Here is a 16,954-nt window from a genome sequence, read left to right on the forward strand (position 1 = left end):
TTTAGGAAGAAGGCATTGTCACCCCACGATCAGATGTACTAGGACCTGGGGGAAGCGGGTGTTCCCGGTTCAGGATGTCTTGATCGATGCCATCAGGAATGGCGGGGTCCCGAAGGAAAACCTTTCTTTTCTGGTGCATTAAAGCAAAGGTTTTTTCCCAAGTGTTCTTCCAGGACAGCCCTTGAGAGATGGAGCTCCTCCCATCGACACAGGAAACACATTGCCACAGTTCAAAAGGCGGTCCCTCAGGTCCCTGGTCAGTCATTTGTGTTTCCTCCGTCGGAGGAACATGTTGCCAGGAACCTGGAGGCCCCTCTCAGGGGCTGCCTGAGAATCTGCAAGCCTAAGGGACCGGGTCCTGGTTTATGGCTGCAGTTTGGGTCCATACCTTTTTTCTTTGGCTCGGGTACCGTCCAGCTGAACCGGAGCAGACCCGTTACCCTCCTCCTTCCAGTGCCGAGGTGGCCAGGGGCAGAATGACGCCGGTTTCCCCCAGGAGTGGTGAGTGGAACCTTCCATCTTCCCTCCTCGTTGCAGGGGGTCGGAGACGCCGAGCGTTCACTTCCGGCGGAACCGCGTCATCACTGCGTGCCGAGACTTCCGGTTCCGGGTCTCTAAGGGTACAAGGAGGAGAGGGAGAGCCAGCGCTGTGCCTGTGAAGCCCGACCAGCGTCCAGCTATACCGGATTAGCGGCGGGATTCGGAGCGTCAGAGGGGGACCATGGAGGCTATTCCCCAGGATACTCCGGCGGAGACAGGCACCAGCCAAACCCAGGTAGGCTGCTGGGCATGCTATTACTCTGGTGGAGTGGTGGTGTTTGTAGGCTGGGCCCTGTAGTACCCCACGGTGGCGGTTTACTCACAGTGAGGTTGTTTGTTAGTGGTGATTCTAAGAGGGACATGGTGCTGACGCTAAGATGGCGTCGACCTTTAAGTCCCTCCGGGAGTTAATCACTGACGTGGGATCAGCTGCAGCTGCCTCCACGAGTAAAACAACTATAATCTCATCCTCACCATGCCTTACAACACCCAGCTCAGGGGAGCCCCGTATGGTCAGGGAGCCTAGCCCCACGTTGATTAGTCCCGAATCCTCTGACACTGACTTGGGTCAGGAAGAGGATCAAGCAGCATCTAAAGCCTCAAAATATAGATTATCTCTCGAGGAAGTAGATGAGCTAATGGGGGCTATCTATGATACGCTGGAAATTGAGGAGGAAGAAACTCAGTTATCCAGACATGATCAAATGTATGAGGCTCTGGGGAAAAAGAAAGCAAGGGTTTTCCCTATACATAAGGTGCTTTCTGACCTTGTCCTTAAGGAGTGGTCTGAACCAGACAAGAAGGTTTTCTTTCCTAAATCCCTTAAGAGAAGGTTCCCTTTTTGATGAGAGCCCAGAGGCGGTCTGGAATAAAAATCCAAAACTAGACGCCCCTCTGTCCAAAATCTCAAAGCAGGCTGATCTGGCCTTTGAGGATATGGGCCACCTGAAAGATCCCATGGACAGGAGAACAGACATTGTCTTAAAGAGGGCCTGGGATGCCTCTATGGCAGGCTTAAAACCAGCTCTAGCCACTTCCTGTGTAGCTAGAAACCTGGAGTTCTGGTTATCGCAACTACAAGAACACTTAAAGGCAGGCACTCCTAGGGGGGAGCTTCTGAAATCCTTCCCTATGCTTTTTAAGGCCACCAGTTTCATCTCTGACGCCTCCACGGACTCCGTTAAATTTACGGCTAAATCTGCAGCACTTTCAGTGGCAGCAAGGAGGTCAGTATGGATGAAAACCTGGGGGGGAGACACGGCGTCTAAAACCCGCCTGTGCAGCGTCCCTTTTACAGGAGACTTAGTCTTCGGGCCTGAATTAGACTCCGCCTTAGAAAGGACGGCGGACAAAAAGAAAACCTTTCCCGCAAAAAAGAAAAATTTTCAAAGAAAAATTTTTCGTCCCTTTAAGGAACCCTCTAAATCAGAGAAGAGTTCAACCCCCAAAAAGCATTGGTCGGGACATAAAGGGAAAGAAAAAGGGGGCATACTGTTTAGCCGCCCCAATCAGGATCCCAAACCCCAGTGACGTCAGGGTTCCTGTGGGAGGAAGATTAAGCAAATTTCTTCCTCAATGGGAAGAGACAACCTCGAACGAGTTTGTCTTAAATATAATAAAAAGGGGTCATGCGCTGGAATTTCACAGCAACCCTCCTTCCAAGTTTCTGGTGACAAAGCTTCCAAGTCACTCAGAAAAGGCCAGGGCCTTACCTTTACTAATAGGGGAAATGGTAGATCAAGAAGTATTGACACCAGTCCCTATTCAGGAACAAGGGGACGGTTTTTACTCGCACATCTTTGTGGTAAGAAAACCGTCAGGGAGATTCAGACTAATTATGAACCTCCGTCCACTGAATCGCTCCATCCGTTACAAGAGATTTCGGATGGAGTCCATTTATTCCATAAAGAATCTCCTGCAGAAAGAGACATTTATGGCAACCCTGGACCTAAGGGATGCTTATCTGCACATTCCAATAAGGGAGGAATGCCAGAAATTTCTTCGAATGGCAGTGCAGATAGACACAAAGGTTTACCACTTTCAGTGCAGAGCACTTCCCTTCGGTCTATCATCCTCTCCGAGAATCTTTACCAAGGTTCTCGGAGAGGCTTTAGTTCCTCTGAGGCTTCAATCAGTCTCAATTATCCCCTACCTAGACGATCTGCTCCTAACAGCCCACTCAGAGAGTCGTCTTTCTCAGGACCTAGAATTGACTCAACTCAGTCTGAGTCGATTAGGGTGGATTGTCAGTCAGGAGAAATCCAAGACAACCCCAACACAGGAGATCCTGTATCTGGGGTACTGGATCAAGTCTGTAGATCAGAAAATTATACTGCCGGAAGAAAAGATTTTGAATCTGTGGCAGAGAATATCTTTTCTTCAATGCAGCCCCAAGTGTACGGTGAGGGAAGTAATGTCGGTCTTAGGTCTTATGACGGCAGCCATTCCAGCCGTACAATGGGCCAGGTTCCATCAAAGAGAACTTCAGGGTTTTCTGTTAGAACAATTAAAAGGCAGAGATCTGGAGGAGGAGGTATTGATCCCCTCAAGGGTAAAACGCTCCCTCTGGTGGTGGAAGGACAGGGAGAACCTAAACAAAGGGGTTCATTGGGTCCTTCCTATCACTTCAACACTAACAACGGATGCGAGCAGTTGGGGCTGGGGAGCCCACCTAGGCTCAAGCTGGGTCCAGGACAAGTGGACCCCGGAGGAGAAATGTTTCTCTTCCAATTGGAAAGAACTAACAGCAATCCTGAGAGCTGTTCTAGCTTTCCACCCCGCAATACAGGGTCACCATCTACAAGTCCGTTCAGACAATACGACGGCTGTAGCATACATAAACAAACAAGGAGGAACCAGAAGTCCTCGTTTGATGGTGGTAGCCAGACGCATTCTCCAGTGGGCAGAAGCCAATCTGGAATCCATTTCTGCAGTTCACCTGAAAGGGGAGCTGAACAACAAGGCGGACTTCTTGAGTCGACAAAAGATTTCGAACCAAGAATGGTCCTTACACCCAGAGGCATTCAATCTCATAACAGCTCACTGGGGAGAACCAGAGGTAGACCTTTTTGCGAGCAAGAAAAATGCAAAGGTTCCCAATTTTTTCTCGCTAAACCCAGGAGATCAGCCCCTGGCGGTAGATGCCTTGCAAACTCCATGGACTTTCAGTCTGGCGTATGCATTTCCCCCTCTTCATCTCATTCCGAGGGTCCTAGCAAGATTCCTCAAGGAGAAAACCTGTTTGATTCTAGTAGCACCTTTTTGGCCCAGGAGACCGTGGTTCACAACGTTGCTACAATTGACAGACTGTCCGCCTCTAAGACTTCCCTACAGACAGGACCTCCTGTCGCAGGGACCTCTTTACCATCCGCAGGTCGCCACACTGAAGCTGTCAGCGTGGTTACTGAGGAGGAAATCTTAAGGAGTAAGGGCCTGTCAGACGAGGTAATTGCGACCTTACTACAGAGTCGCAAACCAGTCACGAGAGCTATTTACAAAAAAGTCTGGAAAAAATTCAATAGCTGGCTGAATAGCCGGGACATAAATACGGCTAATATTCTACAGTTTTTACAGGAAGGTGTAAACAAGGGTTTAACCCTAAGTACTATTAAAGTACAGATAGCTGCCTTAAGTGTATACCTAGATGAACGCTTACAGGAAAATCCTTTTGTCGCTAGATTCTGTAAGGCAGTCGCTAGACGCAAGCCAGTCAGAATCACAAAAGTCCCATCCTGGGATTTAGCAGTGGTGCTAAAGGCTTTCTTGGGGTCACCCTTTGAGCCTATCTCAGAGGCCTCCCTAAGGCTTATTACCTTTAAGACAGTTCTCCTGGTGGCAATCACTTCAGCCCGTAGGGTCAGTGAAATCCAAGCACTTTCCATCAGGGAACCATTCCTACAGATCCTAGAAGACAGAGTCATTCTAAAGACAGACCCTGGGTTCTTACCAAAGGTAGCATCTAGCTTCCATAGGTCCCAAGATATTGTCCTCCCTTCATTTTGTCAAAATGCAGCAAATGAGAAAGAGGAACGTTTTCATTTATTGGATGTGAGGAGGTGTATTCTAGAATATCTTAAAATAACAAATCCATTCAGAATCTCAGACTCCCTTTTTGTCCTTTTTTCCGGACAGCGTAGGGGACAGAAAGCTTCAAAAGTAACCATAGCTAGATGGATTAGGCTAGCTATAGCAGAGGGGTATAAGGCCTTGAATAGAGATCCTCCTGAGGGTGTTAAAGCTCACTCCACAAGAGCGTTGTCTGCATCCTGGGCAGAAAGAGCTGGTGCCACCCCGGAGCAGGTATGTAAAGCAGCCACATGGTCAAGCTTTTCCACCTTTACAAGGCATTACCGACTGGACTTAATGTCTAGTCAGGATCAGGCCTTTGGGAGGAAAGTCCTCCAGGCCGTGGTCCCCCCCTAATCTGGTAAGTACTTGGGGATCCTCTCAAGGGCTGTCCTGGAAGAACACTTGGGAAAACTGGAGTTAGTACTTACCGGTAACTCCTTTTCCGGTGGTCTTCCAGGACAGCACGATCCCACCCTTTATTTGATTATAGTGATGTACTAATGTTATTACCTGTTATGGTTTATATGTTTTTCAGTTCCATCCTTCGGTTCTTGGTGAATGACTGACCAGGGACCTGAGGGACCGCCTTTTGAACTGTGGCAATGTGTTTCCTGTGTCGATGGGAGGAGCTCCATCTCTCAAGGGCTGTCCTGGAAGACCACCGGAAAAGGAGTTACCGGTAAGTACTAACTCCAGTTTTCTTGGGCGGAAGAGGAAGCTCTTGTCTGGAATAGAATCTCCCAGGTTAGAGACTACCTTTCTTCAGACGTCCAGGCATACTGACCTGTCCTCAGGGACATGGGAATACTTTCAGACCCTATGTTTGAAATGATGGACTCACTTCTGAAGGATGCATGGGCTTTTTCTCTTAAGAAAATATCTAAGCCTGCCATAGGAGCCACAGTGGTGGCTCGTAATATGAAGTGTTCGCTTATCCAGATTAATGCATGAAGCAATGATGGCAGAGGAGACTTTTCTATCCTCCTTTCCCATGGTGCTTAAGGAGTCAGCATACACTGCGGGTGCTTCGGCTCAATCCATGCGAATGTATGCAAGGTCCTCGGCTCTGACCAACTCAGCCTGGAGGGCCTTAAGGCTGAAGACATGGCAGGGGGACAAGGCGTCCAAAGCAAAGCTCTGGAATCCTTTTTACAGGAGACTGCTGTTACTGCTACTGTTTACTGCTGTTTGGGCCAGGTCTTGAAGCAGTGCTAGATCGCACGGCTGATAAGAAAAAGGCCTTTCCCCTTAAGAAGAAATATGGGGAGCAGTAAAAAAGGGGCCTTCCTCCCCCAGTGGGAGATGATCACCTCCAATCAGTTTGTGTTGGGGATCATCGTAAGAGGTTACCATTTGGAGTTTTCAGAGCTCTCCTCTTTTGAGACTCCTTGTCACTGAGCTGCCCAAATGTGCCCTTCTTTCCTCTTCAGGAGTTAGAGGAACAGGAAGTGGTAATACAGGTCCCAGCAGGATATATAGAAAGGGCTCCTATTCTCACATTTTTGTGGTTCACAAGCCTTTGGGAAAAAAGTTCAGGCTCATCCTGAACCTGAAACGTCTGTGTGTCTTAGTCACCTACAGATGGCTTTCGTTGGTTTTGGTCACTGGGTGAGGGCACCTCTTCCACCAAAACTGTTTCAGGGCATGGATAGTATGGATGCATACCTGCATATTCCCATTGCAGAGAACCACCAGCGTTTCCTTAGGCTGGCAGTGATAACTTCTGTAGGGGTGCTACACATTCAGTTCAAAGCACTTCCCCTTTGGGCTATCCCTTTCCTCCTCCTATCTTCACCAAAGTGATGGTAGAGGTTCTGGCATTCCTGCGTCTCAGGGGAGTCTTGGTGATCGTGTGTCCTGAAGATCTTCTCCGGTTTGTACCTTCTCTGACGCAGTCGATTTGGGATCAACAGGTAACAAAAGACCTGTTAGTGAGCCTGGGTTGGCCTCTGAACCTAGAGAAACCCAACTTAAATTCCTTACCAGGGGGTCACCTTCCTGGGGTAGGTGCTGGGCTCAACAGAACAAAAGGTCTTCCCTCCTTGGAGAAGATCCAGAAGATAGACAGAGCACTGTTGTTTCTCCAGGGCAACCGTCAAAAACTCAGTTAGGCAGGTTGAGTTTACTGACAGCCACGCTCCTAGCAGTTCAGTGGACGGGGTCATGTTACCGTCCTCTGTAAACTATTCATCTTGAAGCTTTGGGACCACAGTCAGGGGTCTTGGGACTCTTTGGTTCCAACTCAGGTAAAGAGGTCCCTTTGGGAAAGGGAGCACGTTTGTTACAAGACCTAGAATGGAGTTTCCCAGTATCCAGGGTGGTTACAACCGATACGAACGGCTTAGGTTGGGGTACACACCTAGACTCCTGTTTGGTACAGGGTACCTGGGAGAGGAAGGAATCTAAGAGATCCTCAAATTGGAGGGAGTTGAGAACAGTAGATCTGGTTCTCAGGACCTCTCAGAGTTCTCTGGAGACTTCATGTAAGAGTCATGGAAACAATCCCTTGGCAGTGGCTTGCGTCGACAGGACGGGGACTCCTGGAGTGGATCCTTATGGGTCCTAGCGAAGGCCATCCTCAGATGGGCCGAATATTAAAATCCTGTCTTTTCAGTGATCTGTTTGAAAGGAGAGCAAATCCTGATATTAGATTTCCTCAGAGCAACCAGGTTCTCAAGCAGGAGGTTCTTCGAATGGATCACCCAGAGTTGGGGGATTCCTTGGATAGACCTCTTTTTCTCAAGGGAAAACGCAAAGGAAGCCATCTCCTGTTCCATGAACAGGGGAGATGGGAGGTCGGGAGCAGACACACTAAAGCACAGAGTTAGGGTTTCTCTAAGTGCTATGCTTTCTCCCCTCCCGTTCTGATTCCTGCAGGGTCAGGGAAGTTTTCAGGTGGAGATTACTACCTATTTTCTAATCGCACCTCTTGGGCCCAGGAGGCCGTGGTTCTCCATTCTGAAGGGCCTGTCAGTGGAACCCCCCCCCCCCCCCCCCGGGTTTTCCCGGTCTAGGAGTGTCCCTTCTCCCAGGGTCCAGTCTGCGGTCCCCAGATGGATTCTTGCAGCTTGGCTACTGAGAAGGAATTGCTGAAGGGCAAAGAGGTCTCAGACTGTTTAATAGCCACTCTTCTGAATTGCAGGTAAATAGAAACTCAGACCATTTTCTTGAAGGTATGGAGACGGTTCAACAGCTGATGCTCAGAGAACTCCTTCAATGTGCACAGCCTCGTAGCCGTTCTAGAGTTCCTGCAGTCAGGGGCAGATAAAGGTTTAGCCCCATAAACATTGAAGAGTCAGGTTTTCGCTTTTAGCGTATTCCTGGAAGGGCATCTAACATCAGACCTTGGTATAGTAAGGTTCTTAGAGCCTTAAGTAGGCAAAGACCAAGCCTTTGGTCGCCCCCTTCCCAGACGGGGTCACTCATTAGTTTTACAGGTTCCCACAAAGGAACCTTTTTCAGCAATTGGAATCTGGCTGGTTATGGTTGATCACTCTCAAAACTGTTTTTTTTTGTGGCGATCACTGCGGCAAGGAAAGTGAGTAAACTCAAAACCCTTTCTGTTAAGGCACTCCCTTTCCAGACCATTCAGTTTTTAAGACCATTCTGGCCTTTTTACCTAATGGTAGTCTCTAATCCTCAGAGAGTCCGAGAGATTATGCTGCCTATTTTTCGTTCAAAACCAGTGAGCGAACAGGAACACATCTTATTGGACGTGTCCTTCATTATTTTGGTTACACAAAGCCAGTTCAGGAAGTCTGATTTACCTTTGGTGTTACTTCCAGGGGCTAGGAAGGGTTCCAAAGCCTTTAGACGTACGCTAACCAGATGATTAAGGTCAGCCATTGGGCAGACTTGCGCGGTTGGAGTATTAAAGCCTCCAGTTAGAATTAAAGCACACTCAGCCAGGACAGCGGCAACTACGCAGACAATGTGGGCTGGTGTGTCTCCTGAACAGATCTGTAGAGCCGCAACGTGGTTCAAGTTTTCTACGTTCGGGAAGCGCTATAGATTGGATCTTCTCTCAGCCAAAGACCAAGCCCTTTGGTCACAAGGTGCTGCAAGCAGTAGGTCCCACCCTAAGACAGGGTACTCGCTTATCCTCTCAAAGGTGGCTGTCCTGAAAGACGATTGGGGAAAAATGGAATTACGTACGGTAATGTCCTTTTCTGGGAGTCTTTCAGGACAGCACCGGTTCCCACCCAAGTTTTTTGCAGATCATCGGGAACTCATTACATGAGGCGTCAGGTAAGACTTAAAGGTTTGTTTATTTGACGTGTTCTTGTGTCTCCCCAGTTGGCCGGAGGTACTCTGGAAGAACTGAGGAACGAAGGGTGGAGGAGGCTTAAATCATGAAAATGAAGGCGGTGTTTCCTAAGAGGGGAGGAGCCAGTGTCTCTCAAAGGTGGCTGTCCTGAGACTCCCGGAAAAGGACATTACCGTACGTAATTCCATTTTTTTTTGGACCTGAAAACTGAAAAAAAAATATGATCTGAGAATGACATTTTGCGACCCGCCTTTGGGGGCCCATATCTTGGTATCTCAGGTTCCTATCACCAAGTGACCCCGAGATAGGGGGCCCCAAAGTCAGGTCCCAAAATGTCATGCACTTTTCTGCATCAGAGAATGACATTTTGTGACCTGAATTTGGGGGCCCATATCTTGGGGCCACTTATTGCCATGGACCCCAAATTCGGTATGCATACACCGTGGAACTAGCACTAAAACATATCCAAATTTCAGGTTCCTATCACCAAGTGACCCAGAGATAGGGGGCCCCAAAATCGGGTCGCAAAACGTCATGCACTTTTCTGCATCAGAGAATGACATTTTGTAACCCGACTTGTCGGGGTAGGTACGCAGCTGCACGTACTTGTTTTGTGAAATATCCAACAGACATTCGCTGTCCCATTAACGGATGGGTCCAATATCGACGAGCTCTGACTCTGGACCTCTCACGAAATTTGCGAGGACGTTGCTGTCTTATCAAGAGCAACATCAGGAGCATTTCCTGACATATATTCAATATGGGATCCATTTCAAAATATATACCACAGAAAGAGAGGCAAATGCAAGTGTACAACTGCTCTCTATGCTGCTGCTGCTCACTCTGATCAAAATGACAGAAATAGTTAAAAAAAACATGCTTTGAGAGCTTGGGGAGGGTCTACATGATATCTTTATAAACGCAAAGGCGGCTAAACGCGCGTTTCTAAGCGCTCGTTTCAGCTTTTTTTTTGAGCAGTTTTCACCTGCGTCTCGTGTGCATGAGGCCTTATGGTATGTAGAACGTGTGCTGCAATTCATTGTTACAATGCATTGTGCTCTTTTTTTTTTTTTTCACTTAAATGACTTGTTTCACTTTCGGTAAACTCAATGCATAACAGTATGTTGCAATGTGCTGATGCGTATTGTAATTTGTTTTAATTTTGTGTTGCATCGTATGGGGAAAAAAACAGGCATGCTGCTTTTTGAGGCTCCTTTTGCAATTTAGGATCTGACTTGTGAGACCCAAAGTCACTGGACATGTGAAATGCCATGCAGCTCTGAGAGCTGTTTCAATTTGCACTACTGAAGTCGCTGCAACTTCAGAAAAGGCTCCTGCACTACTTTGATACAACATCAATGCCAGAGAGTGTAAAAGTCTTATCAAAGTCACTTCAAAGTTGCATTGAAAATCTCACAACTTTGGAGTTGGCTAGTGTGAAAGGAGCCTTTTGCAACACACATCAGTGTTTTTTCAGTGTCCTTTTTTTTTTTTTTATATGCTATGATCTTCTTCTCAATGCTTTTCTTGAAATGCTGTTTACATTGACCGTTATCCTTATGGTCTTTTCCACTGGTGTATTTTCTTTGTTTTTCAGCTGCTAGCTACTTTTTTAATTCAGTATGAGAGAATAAAAGGAGTGCAGTCTTCGGGTGTATTGTTGAATTTCTGGATCATTGCTCTGTTTTGTGCCATAATAATCTTCAGGTCCAAAATTCTCCATGCCTTAAAACAAGTAAGTATCTATTTCACATACACACTGATATTTGAATACACTGCCAGTAAACTACATTAAGCATAGGTTCACACTGACCGCGGGATTGAAATCGGCTGAACTCACAATTTCATACCCGCATGTCAGTCCGACTTCGGGGGCTATTTGAGAGACATCTGTGCAGGTTCCTATACAGAGGTCTATTGAAATCACACCTGAAGTCACCAAAAGTTGTACAGAAAGGACTTTTGGGAATTGAGCGTCATCACAATGTCAGTGTTGCACCCATTCGGATGGGGCCATTGCTGGCAATAGCCGCTGATTCGGCATGCAATGTGACATGTCAAATCGCATGCCAAATTCCATCAATGTGAACCTAGGCTTAAGTGCATTTACTATTATTCCAGGAGGACTTCATATAACAAAGGTCCCAGTCATACTCTTTCTGTGTGCACTAATTGCCACGCTGCAGCTCAATCTGTCGCCTGTTGTGTGTACCAGAGTTTTTTGTTGTTGTTTGTTTTGTTTTTAAACTACACACTGGCACACCAATCATATGATGGCGCTGTACTGCTCTGGTGACAGTATGGGGGGGGGGGGGGAGAAGATAATTGAGACACAAAAATCCCCCAAATTTTAGTTATTTTCTTAATTTTTCCAAAAATTGTGGCAAGAAATTACTACTTTAAAAAAACTCACAATGTCTCTCATCAGGGTGGATATAAATCAATGATTTAAAAAAATCTGATTTTGATTTATTTTTTAAATCAAATTTATTTTAATAAAATGCTTTTGGAGTAAAAATTTAAAGATAGTTTTCTATTTAAGATGCATTTAATAATTTAGTTTATTCAGCATGAAATGAAGATTAGGTAAGTAGCATGAGGCTGTATATTCTGCAATATTTATTTACATTTTTGGTAAACTCGATTAATGAATCCAAGCTCTGAAGGCAGAGATAACATGCGCTGCATTAATGCATTCACACAATGGCACAGTAACCATGAGATAAAAGAAAGTTCAGGAATATTCCTTTATCCCACTGTTTTGCAAATCTATGTACACTACAAACTGTATGACCGAATCGGTTCTGATATCGCTGTTTTACTAACCCCACAGCATATTATTCTAAATAGGAAACATTAATTTTGTTTGCAAATATTAAAGATTCAAACTACCAGCTAGAATAAGTCTTTACGTTTTAAAGAGCATCAGTCATTTCAGATCCATCATGGCAGCGCTTGCTAGCAGGCATGCACTCACCTGCTGCCGCCACCTCCCTCCCCTTTTTGTGTCACTACCACATCACCAGCTATCCCATTAAAGGGAATGTGACCGTCAGTGAGTCAACAGCGGGTCAGAGGAGGAGCCGCTGTGGGACAGAAATGGCAGTTCTTTAAAAATTATGATTTAAATCGAGTTGATTTAAATCAAATCCACCCTGCCTATCATTAAATACCTTGGGGTGTCTACAAAAATGGGTCATTTTGGGTGTATTTGTATTGTCTTGGCATTTTAGGGCCTCAAAAAATGATAGGCCGTTAGTACATCAGGATTGATCAATTTTCAATACACTGTATATTCCATACTTTGTAGACTTTATGACTTTCACACAGACTAATACACACTGGTTTGGGTTTTTAGCAAGGAGATGTAGCAAATGTTTTAAAATTCTCAGTATTATTTTGTGTATATAGCACAAAAAAAAAAAATAGTGATTAAATACACCCAAATGAAAGCTCTGTCTCCAAAAAAAAAAAAGATAAAAATGTAATTTGAGTAGTGTTACATAGCTGAGAAATTAGCATTTAAGTGTGAAAGAGCTATTTTTAGAATTTACATGGCCAGGAAGGGGGGTGAAAGTGTCCAGTGTTGAAGTGGTTAAAGTATTAAAAGTATATGTAAACCTAATTGCTAAAATCTTAGAGGCCTTAAGCTGCGACATTAATTAAAATGACACCTAGTTATTCTTCTCGAAAGCTCTTTGGCAATTTCTGTTATGGGTTCAGAACGCTGTCCAACGCCTTCATTGTATTTCTGTCACACAGGCTACCAGTGGAGACTACAGATGGCCTTTTCAACATAGATTGTGCAGGACTGTATTGAGGCCCTTCCTTTTATATGCTTTGTCCCCATCTCCCAGTTTTGCTCCTGCACCACTGCCCTCTTGCACGGGCTTCTGTTGACTCTTTCATCACACACTATTCAGACATGGTCCATGTTGTCACTATCCGGAACCCCACCCTGAGAAATGCCATGAAGCCATCATTGGAGTCTATGCATATGGACAAGAAGCGGCTGCAAGAAAATAGTATAGTGCTTTGAGCTATTTTCATACATATACATACATATACATATATATACATATATATATATATATATATATATATATATATATATATATATATATATATATATGATCTTATGTGGGTGGAGCCCCGCATGGCTGTGCAGTTTTTAAGCTGTGACTCTTTGGATGTGGGGAGAGAAACCCCTACCCACTGTCATATTAAGAGGTGGGGGAATGGTGGCAGTAGCTGGAGCATGTTACATGTTGCACTGTATATATGGGTGGAGCATGAAATCTTTCCCAAAAGGTGAACTTTCATTTTTAGACTATAGCATTATACTCCAGCTCCAGTCTCCCTCTTTCTCTGCTGAGGGGGCTTTACCACCTTTAATGCATGATTCCTACTTGCATTGCCTTTTGATACTAATCCTTGGTACTCAATAGTTGTTGCGGTGGTGGAAGAACAGGGAAGGTCTGTAGGCTGCAATTGCACCATCCCATGTGAGGTGCTTGTTTTGGCAGGTGGTTGGTTTTATATGCGAGTTACCTTTTGCAGGGTGCATTACAGGTCCAACTATTTGTCTGTGAAGAGTGAGCTGGTTCTCAGTTCTGCTGCCGCTTCTGTGACATGCAGGTCCCAGTATGGTATGTGCTTCCAGAGGGCACTATGGGAATTCTATGGTCAGTAGAGAGTATGCATGCAACCCTGTGTGGTGGCAGAGTGTTGTTGACTCCGATGGCAGATGCAGCTGGCTGCCTTTTTACACAAGTGCTGCCTTGCTGTTCAAGAGAAGCCCATTCTCCTGTGCTACCACGGGGGCTGCTGAGAAAACTCTTCTGGTCCAGTCCATTGGCAGAATAGCACTTGGAGCTCCTCTGTGAGGCACTGCTCTTATACCTGGATGGCCTGGGAGATGGTCTCAGGAAAGTCTGTTGCTGGGGACTTGTCAGTGCAAATGAGGCAAGTGCTGTGCTTTAATTGGTGTTCAGGGGAGCTCCCCTGGAAGAAGCAGTTGGAAAGCATGCTTTTTAAGGGTGAATAGCCCTTTGGCAATGCTACGGGTATGTTTTATCCAGATGATCAAGGAAAGAGTACTGTACTAACTCTGAAGAAGCGGCAGGAGCCTTTGGTGCAGAAGCTGTGTTAATTTGGAACCAAGACTGATTCTTTTTGTTCTCTTCAGAACTTGGGGGCAAAACTGAATGTTTTATTGAAAAAAGTCCAACAAACCTACTGATAACAGTTGCCCCACTTGGATCCGAGGAAATCTCTGATGTACAGGTGTAGTTTCACATCTTGCCTACTCCACAATTAATGCCATCAAACATGCCTATTGCACCTCACAAAAAAGCAGTCTTGTTGCGCTGGACCAGATGTGTTCTCAGGGGGTTATTGTCCCTGTTATGGAACTAGAAGGGTTCCTTGTTTACTATTCCAAACTGTCTACAATTCCCAAGCCAAATGGTAATGTGCAGCCCATTTTGGATCTCAAACCCTTGAATGTTCAAAGGCTCCATATGGAATATTTAAATTCAGTGGTTTTGTTCCTTCTATCTGGGGGATTTCCTGACCTTGGTTGATATGAGGGATCTCTACAACCATGTTCTGTCCCACCTACATGCATTTTCTCTTATATTTACTGGCCCGACACAGATCCTCTCTGTAACAAAATGGTTTGTCAGCCCTATCACTGGAGATTACTAGGCAAGTTGTAACACAACATTTCAGAACTTTTAGTTCTGCCCAGGGGGCGGTCCCTAGGCTACAACCCCCACAGCCTGCCCTAGCAGACTCAGTTTTATTTTGCCTAGTGAAGGAGATGCACCTAGGAACCCTGCAGGCCCATAGGTCCATGTTTTTTTGTTGCAGAAGCTTGGCTTTTTGCGCAAGATGAATGATCCTGTGATCATCTTCCATCAACAGCCGGCTGGGTGACAGGTTGCTCACTTATCCTTGTAGTCTCCCCAGTCCGGCCATCGAGCATGTGCAGGTCGCAGCTACGGCTCGGCAGGCCACGACATACCTCAGCTCCAGAGGTGGTCGGTGAGCTTTATGCTCCGGGGCATACATATGACTGGGCTACTGATGTCTGCGTCACAGTATGCCGGGCCAGTAGTCTTCCCTGTACTGATCAGGAGTTGACTACAATGAAATGTCTCCCAGCTCTTCAGGACTGGTAAGTACAGCTCTCCCTGTCTCGGCAGGGTAGAGCAGCTAGGCATTCCCTTGGAGGTCGATTCGGGGACCATGTTTTCTCTAGCCTCTATAGCTCTGATCGGCGGCCATTTTAAGTATGGACAAGGATCAGACCTGCTTTCTGGCTTCAAGCGGCTATTTTCCTAGTGATTCTCTATTAGAACACTGGTGGCCATTTTCTTGTAGCCGAACCACGTTTTTGTGTGCTCTAGCAGCAGCCCCTGTGCCCTCAGCTTCCTATTTGGTCATCACAGAGCACTGGGAGGCTTATCCTGTGATTCTCAACACGTGTGTCAGATCTCTAACCGATCGTGCGACCAGCCGGCAACGACAGTTTTGCTATCTCTGCATCTGGGAGCGCTGGGGATCGACAGAGACTGCTGTAATACAGCGCGAAACTGCTCGCGGTGGGGAGTCCAGTGGGTTAGGGTCCTTCAGTCAGCGGCAGCAGGAGGGTGGGACTGTCACTGTCCTAAGTCCCCTTCCGATGGCAGACAGGGTAGTGTCAGCATGGCTTCAGAAACTGGTGTTTCTTCCCCCGAAATCCAGGCAACTTCAACCGGGTCAAATAATAAAAAAGGTGCAGCGCTTAGATTATATAGATATTGTCATATATCTATATCTTTTAACATTGTAAATAATATAATCAACTTTAATAGTGAAAAAAAACTCTGCATAAATTAACACTATTAATGATTCTATGTTTTAGACAATACTATATCCAAATATCCTTAAAAAATAAATAAATTAATTGATATACGTATATCCACCAAAGTGAACGTGTTAAGAGTCCATAAGTGAAACAATGTGGTGACAAAGTGCAATATCTTGAGAAGTTATAGTGACTTCAGTGAATGCTTTGCAGAAATCCACTACCACTTGAGGAGGCTTACCAGATGTTATGGACCGAGTTAGGGATATACCTAGTGAGTCACAAGTTTATTGATGTAAATCCACACGAAAAAACAGCTGGCAAAACTTGTAACTTCTCATGGGTGCCAGAGTAGACAGAGAGATGACCCAAAAATAGATGAAATGGCTATCCACCTTTTGGGGTGACTGAGGACAGAGATTCTTCCATGTATATTATAGGCCAAAAAGAAAATACAGCCTCATAGTGAAATACCGTTTAAAACTTTTATTAACATTAAAAGCATAAATGGGTACTCGCATATTACAGGCAACGCAGTGGCATCAACAAGCCCTTCCCAACGCGTTTCTCCTAAACAGGCATCATCTGGGTATTTTCTAAGTATGTTTGGATATAGTGTTGTCTAAAACATAGAATCATTAATAGTGTTAATTTATGCTGAGTTTTTTTTTCACTATTAAAGTTGATTATATTACACTGTAAAAAAGATTATATAGATATTGTCATATATATTATCTAAGCGCTGCACCTTTTTTATTATTTCACCATTTTGTTTGTTGCAGTAAGTCTGCGGTGCTAGCAGCTATTATTTATTTGTTGTTTGTGGATAGCGTGTTTTTTTTTTTCTCACTTTATATACAATTTCAACCGGGTCACCTGCGGACTGAGCAGTCCCAATGGACACCCATACGGTGGTCCTCAATTCGTTTGTTGCCAAGATGGAGGCGGTATGGGGGAAGAATGTGCTAAAAAGATGACGCTGACCAGGACTGTTCAGACAGTGAGGATGAGTCCGGGTCCGTGCGCGACAAAGCGCTAGTTGGAGCACTTGTAACAGCTGTGCGTGATACCCTGAAGATTCGGGAGCCAGCGGATCCCTCTGCTGATGTACCGGTCCCTTTTGGGTCCTGCAAGCCAGCACGTTCACCTAAGGTGTTTCTGTATCTGACTTATTTTGATAAGTTCATTTACAAGGAATGGGGTCACCCGCAACGGACCTTTGCGGT

General features: G+C 45.6%; 1 protein-coding gene across 1 annotated transcript in view; it reads left to right on the top strand.

Annotated features, from left to right (window-relative positions):
• Nucleotides 1-16,954, top strand: part of ABCC1 (ATP binding cassette subfamily C member 1 (ABCC1 blood group)) — an 852,279-nt gene that overhangs the window by 120,904 nt on the left and 714,421 nt on the right. The window contains exon 4 of the mRNA XM_077448931.1: nt 10,473-10,610. Coding sequence (XP_077305057.1) covers nt 10,473-10,610 — 138 coding nt within the window. The remainder of the gene's footprint in view (nt 1-10,472; nt 10,611-16,954) is intronic.

This window comes from Lithobates pipiens, unplaced genomic scaffold (assembly GCF_037356315.1).
Source record: "Lithobates pipiens isolate NorthernLeopardFrog02 unplaced genomic scaffold, aLitPip1_a1.2 Scaffold_22, whole genome shotgun sequence".
In the NCBI taxonomy this organism is placed as follows: Eukaryota; Metazoa; Chordata; class Amphibia; order Anura; family Ranidae; genus Lithobates; species Lithobates pipiens.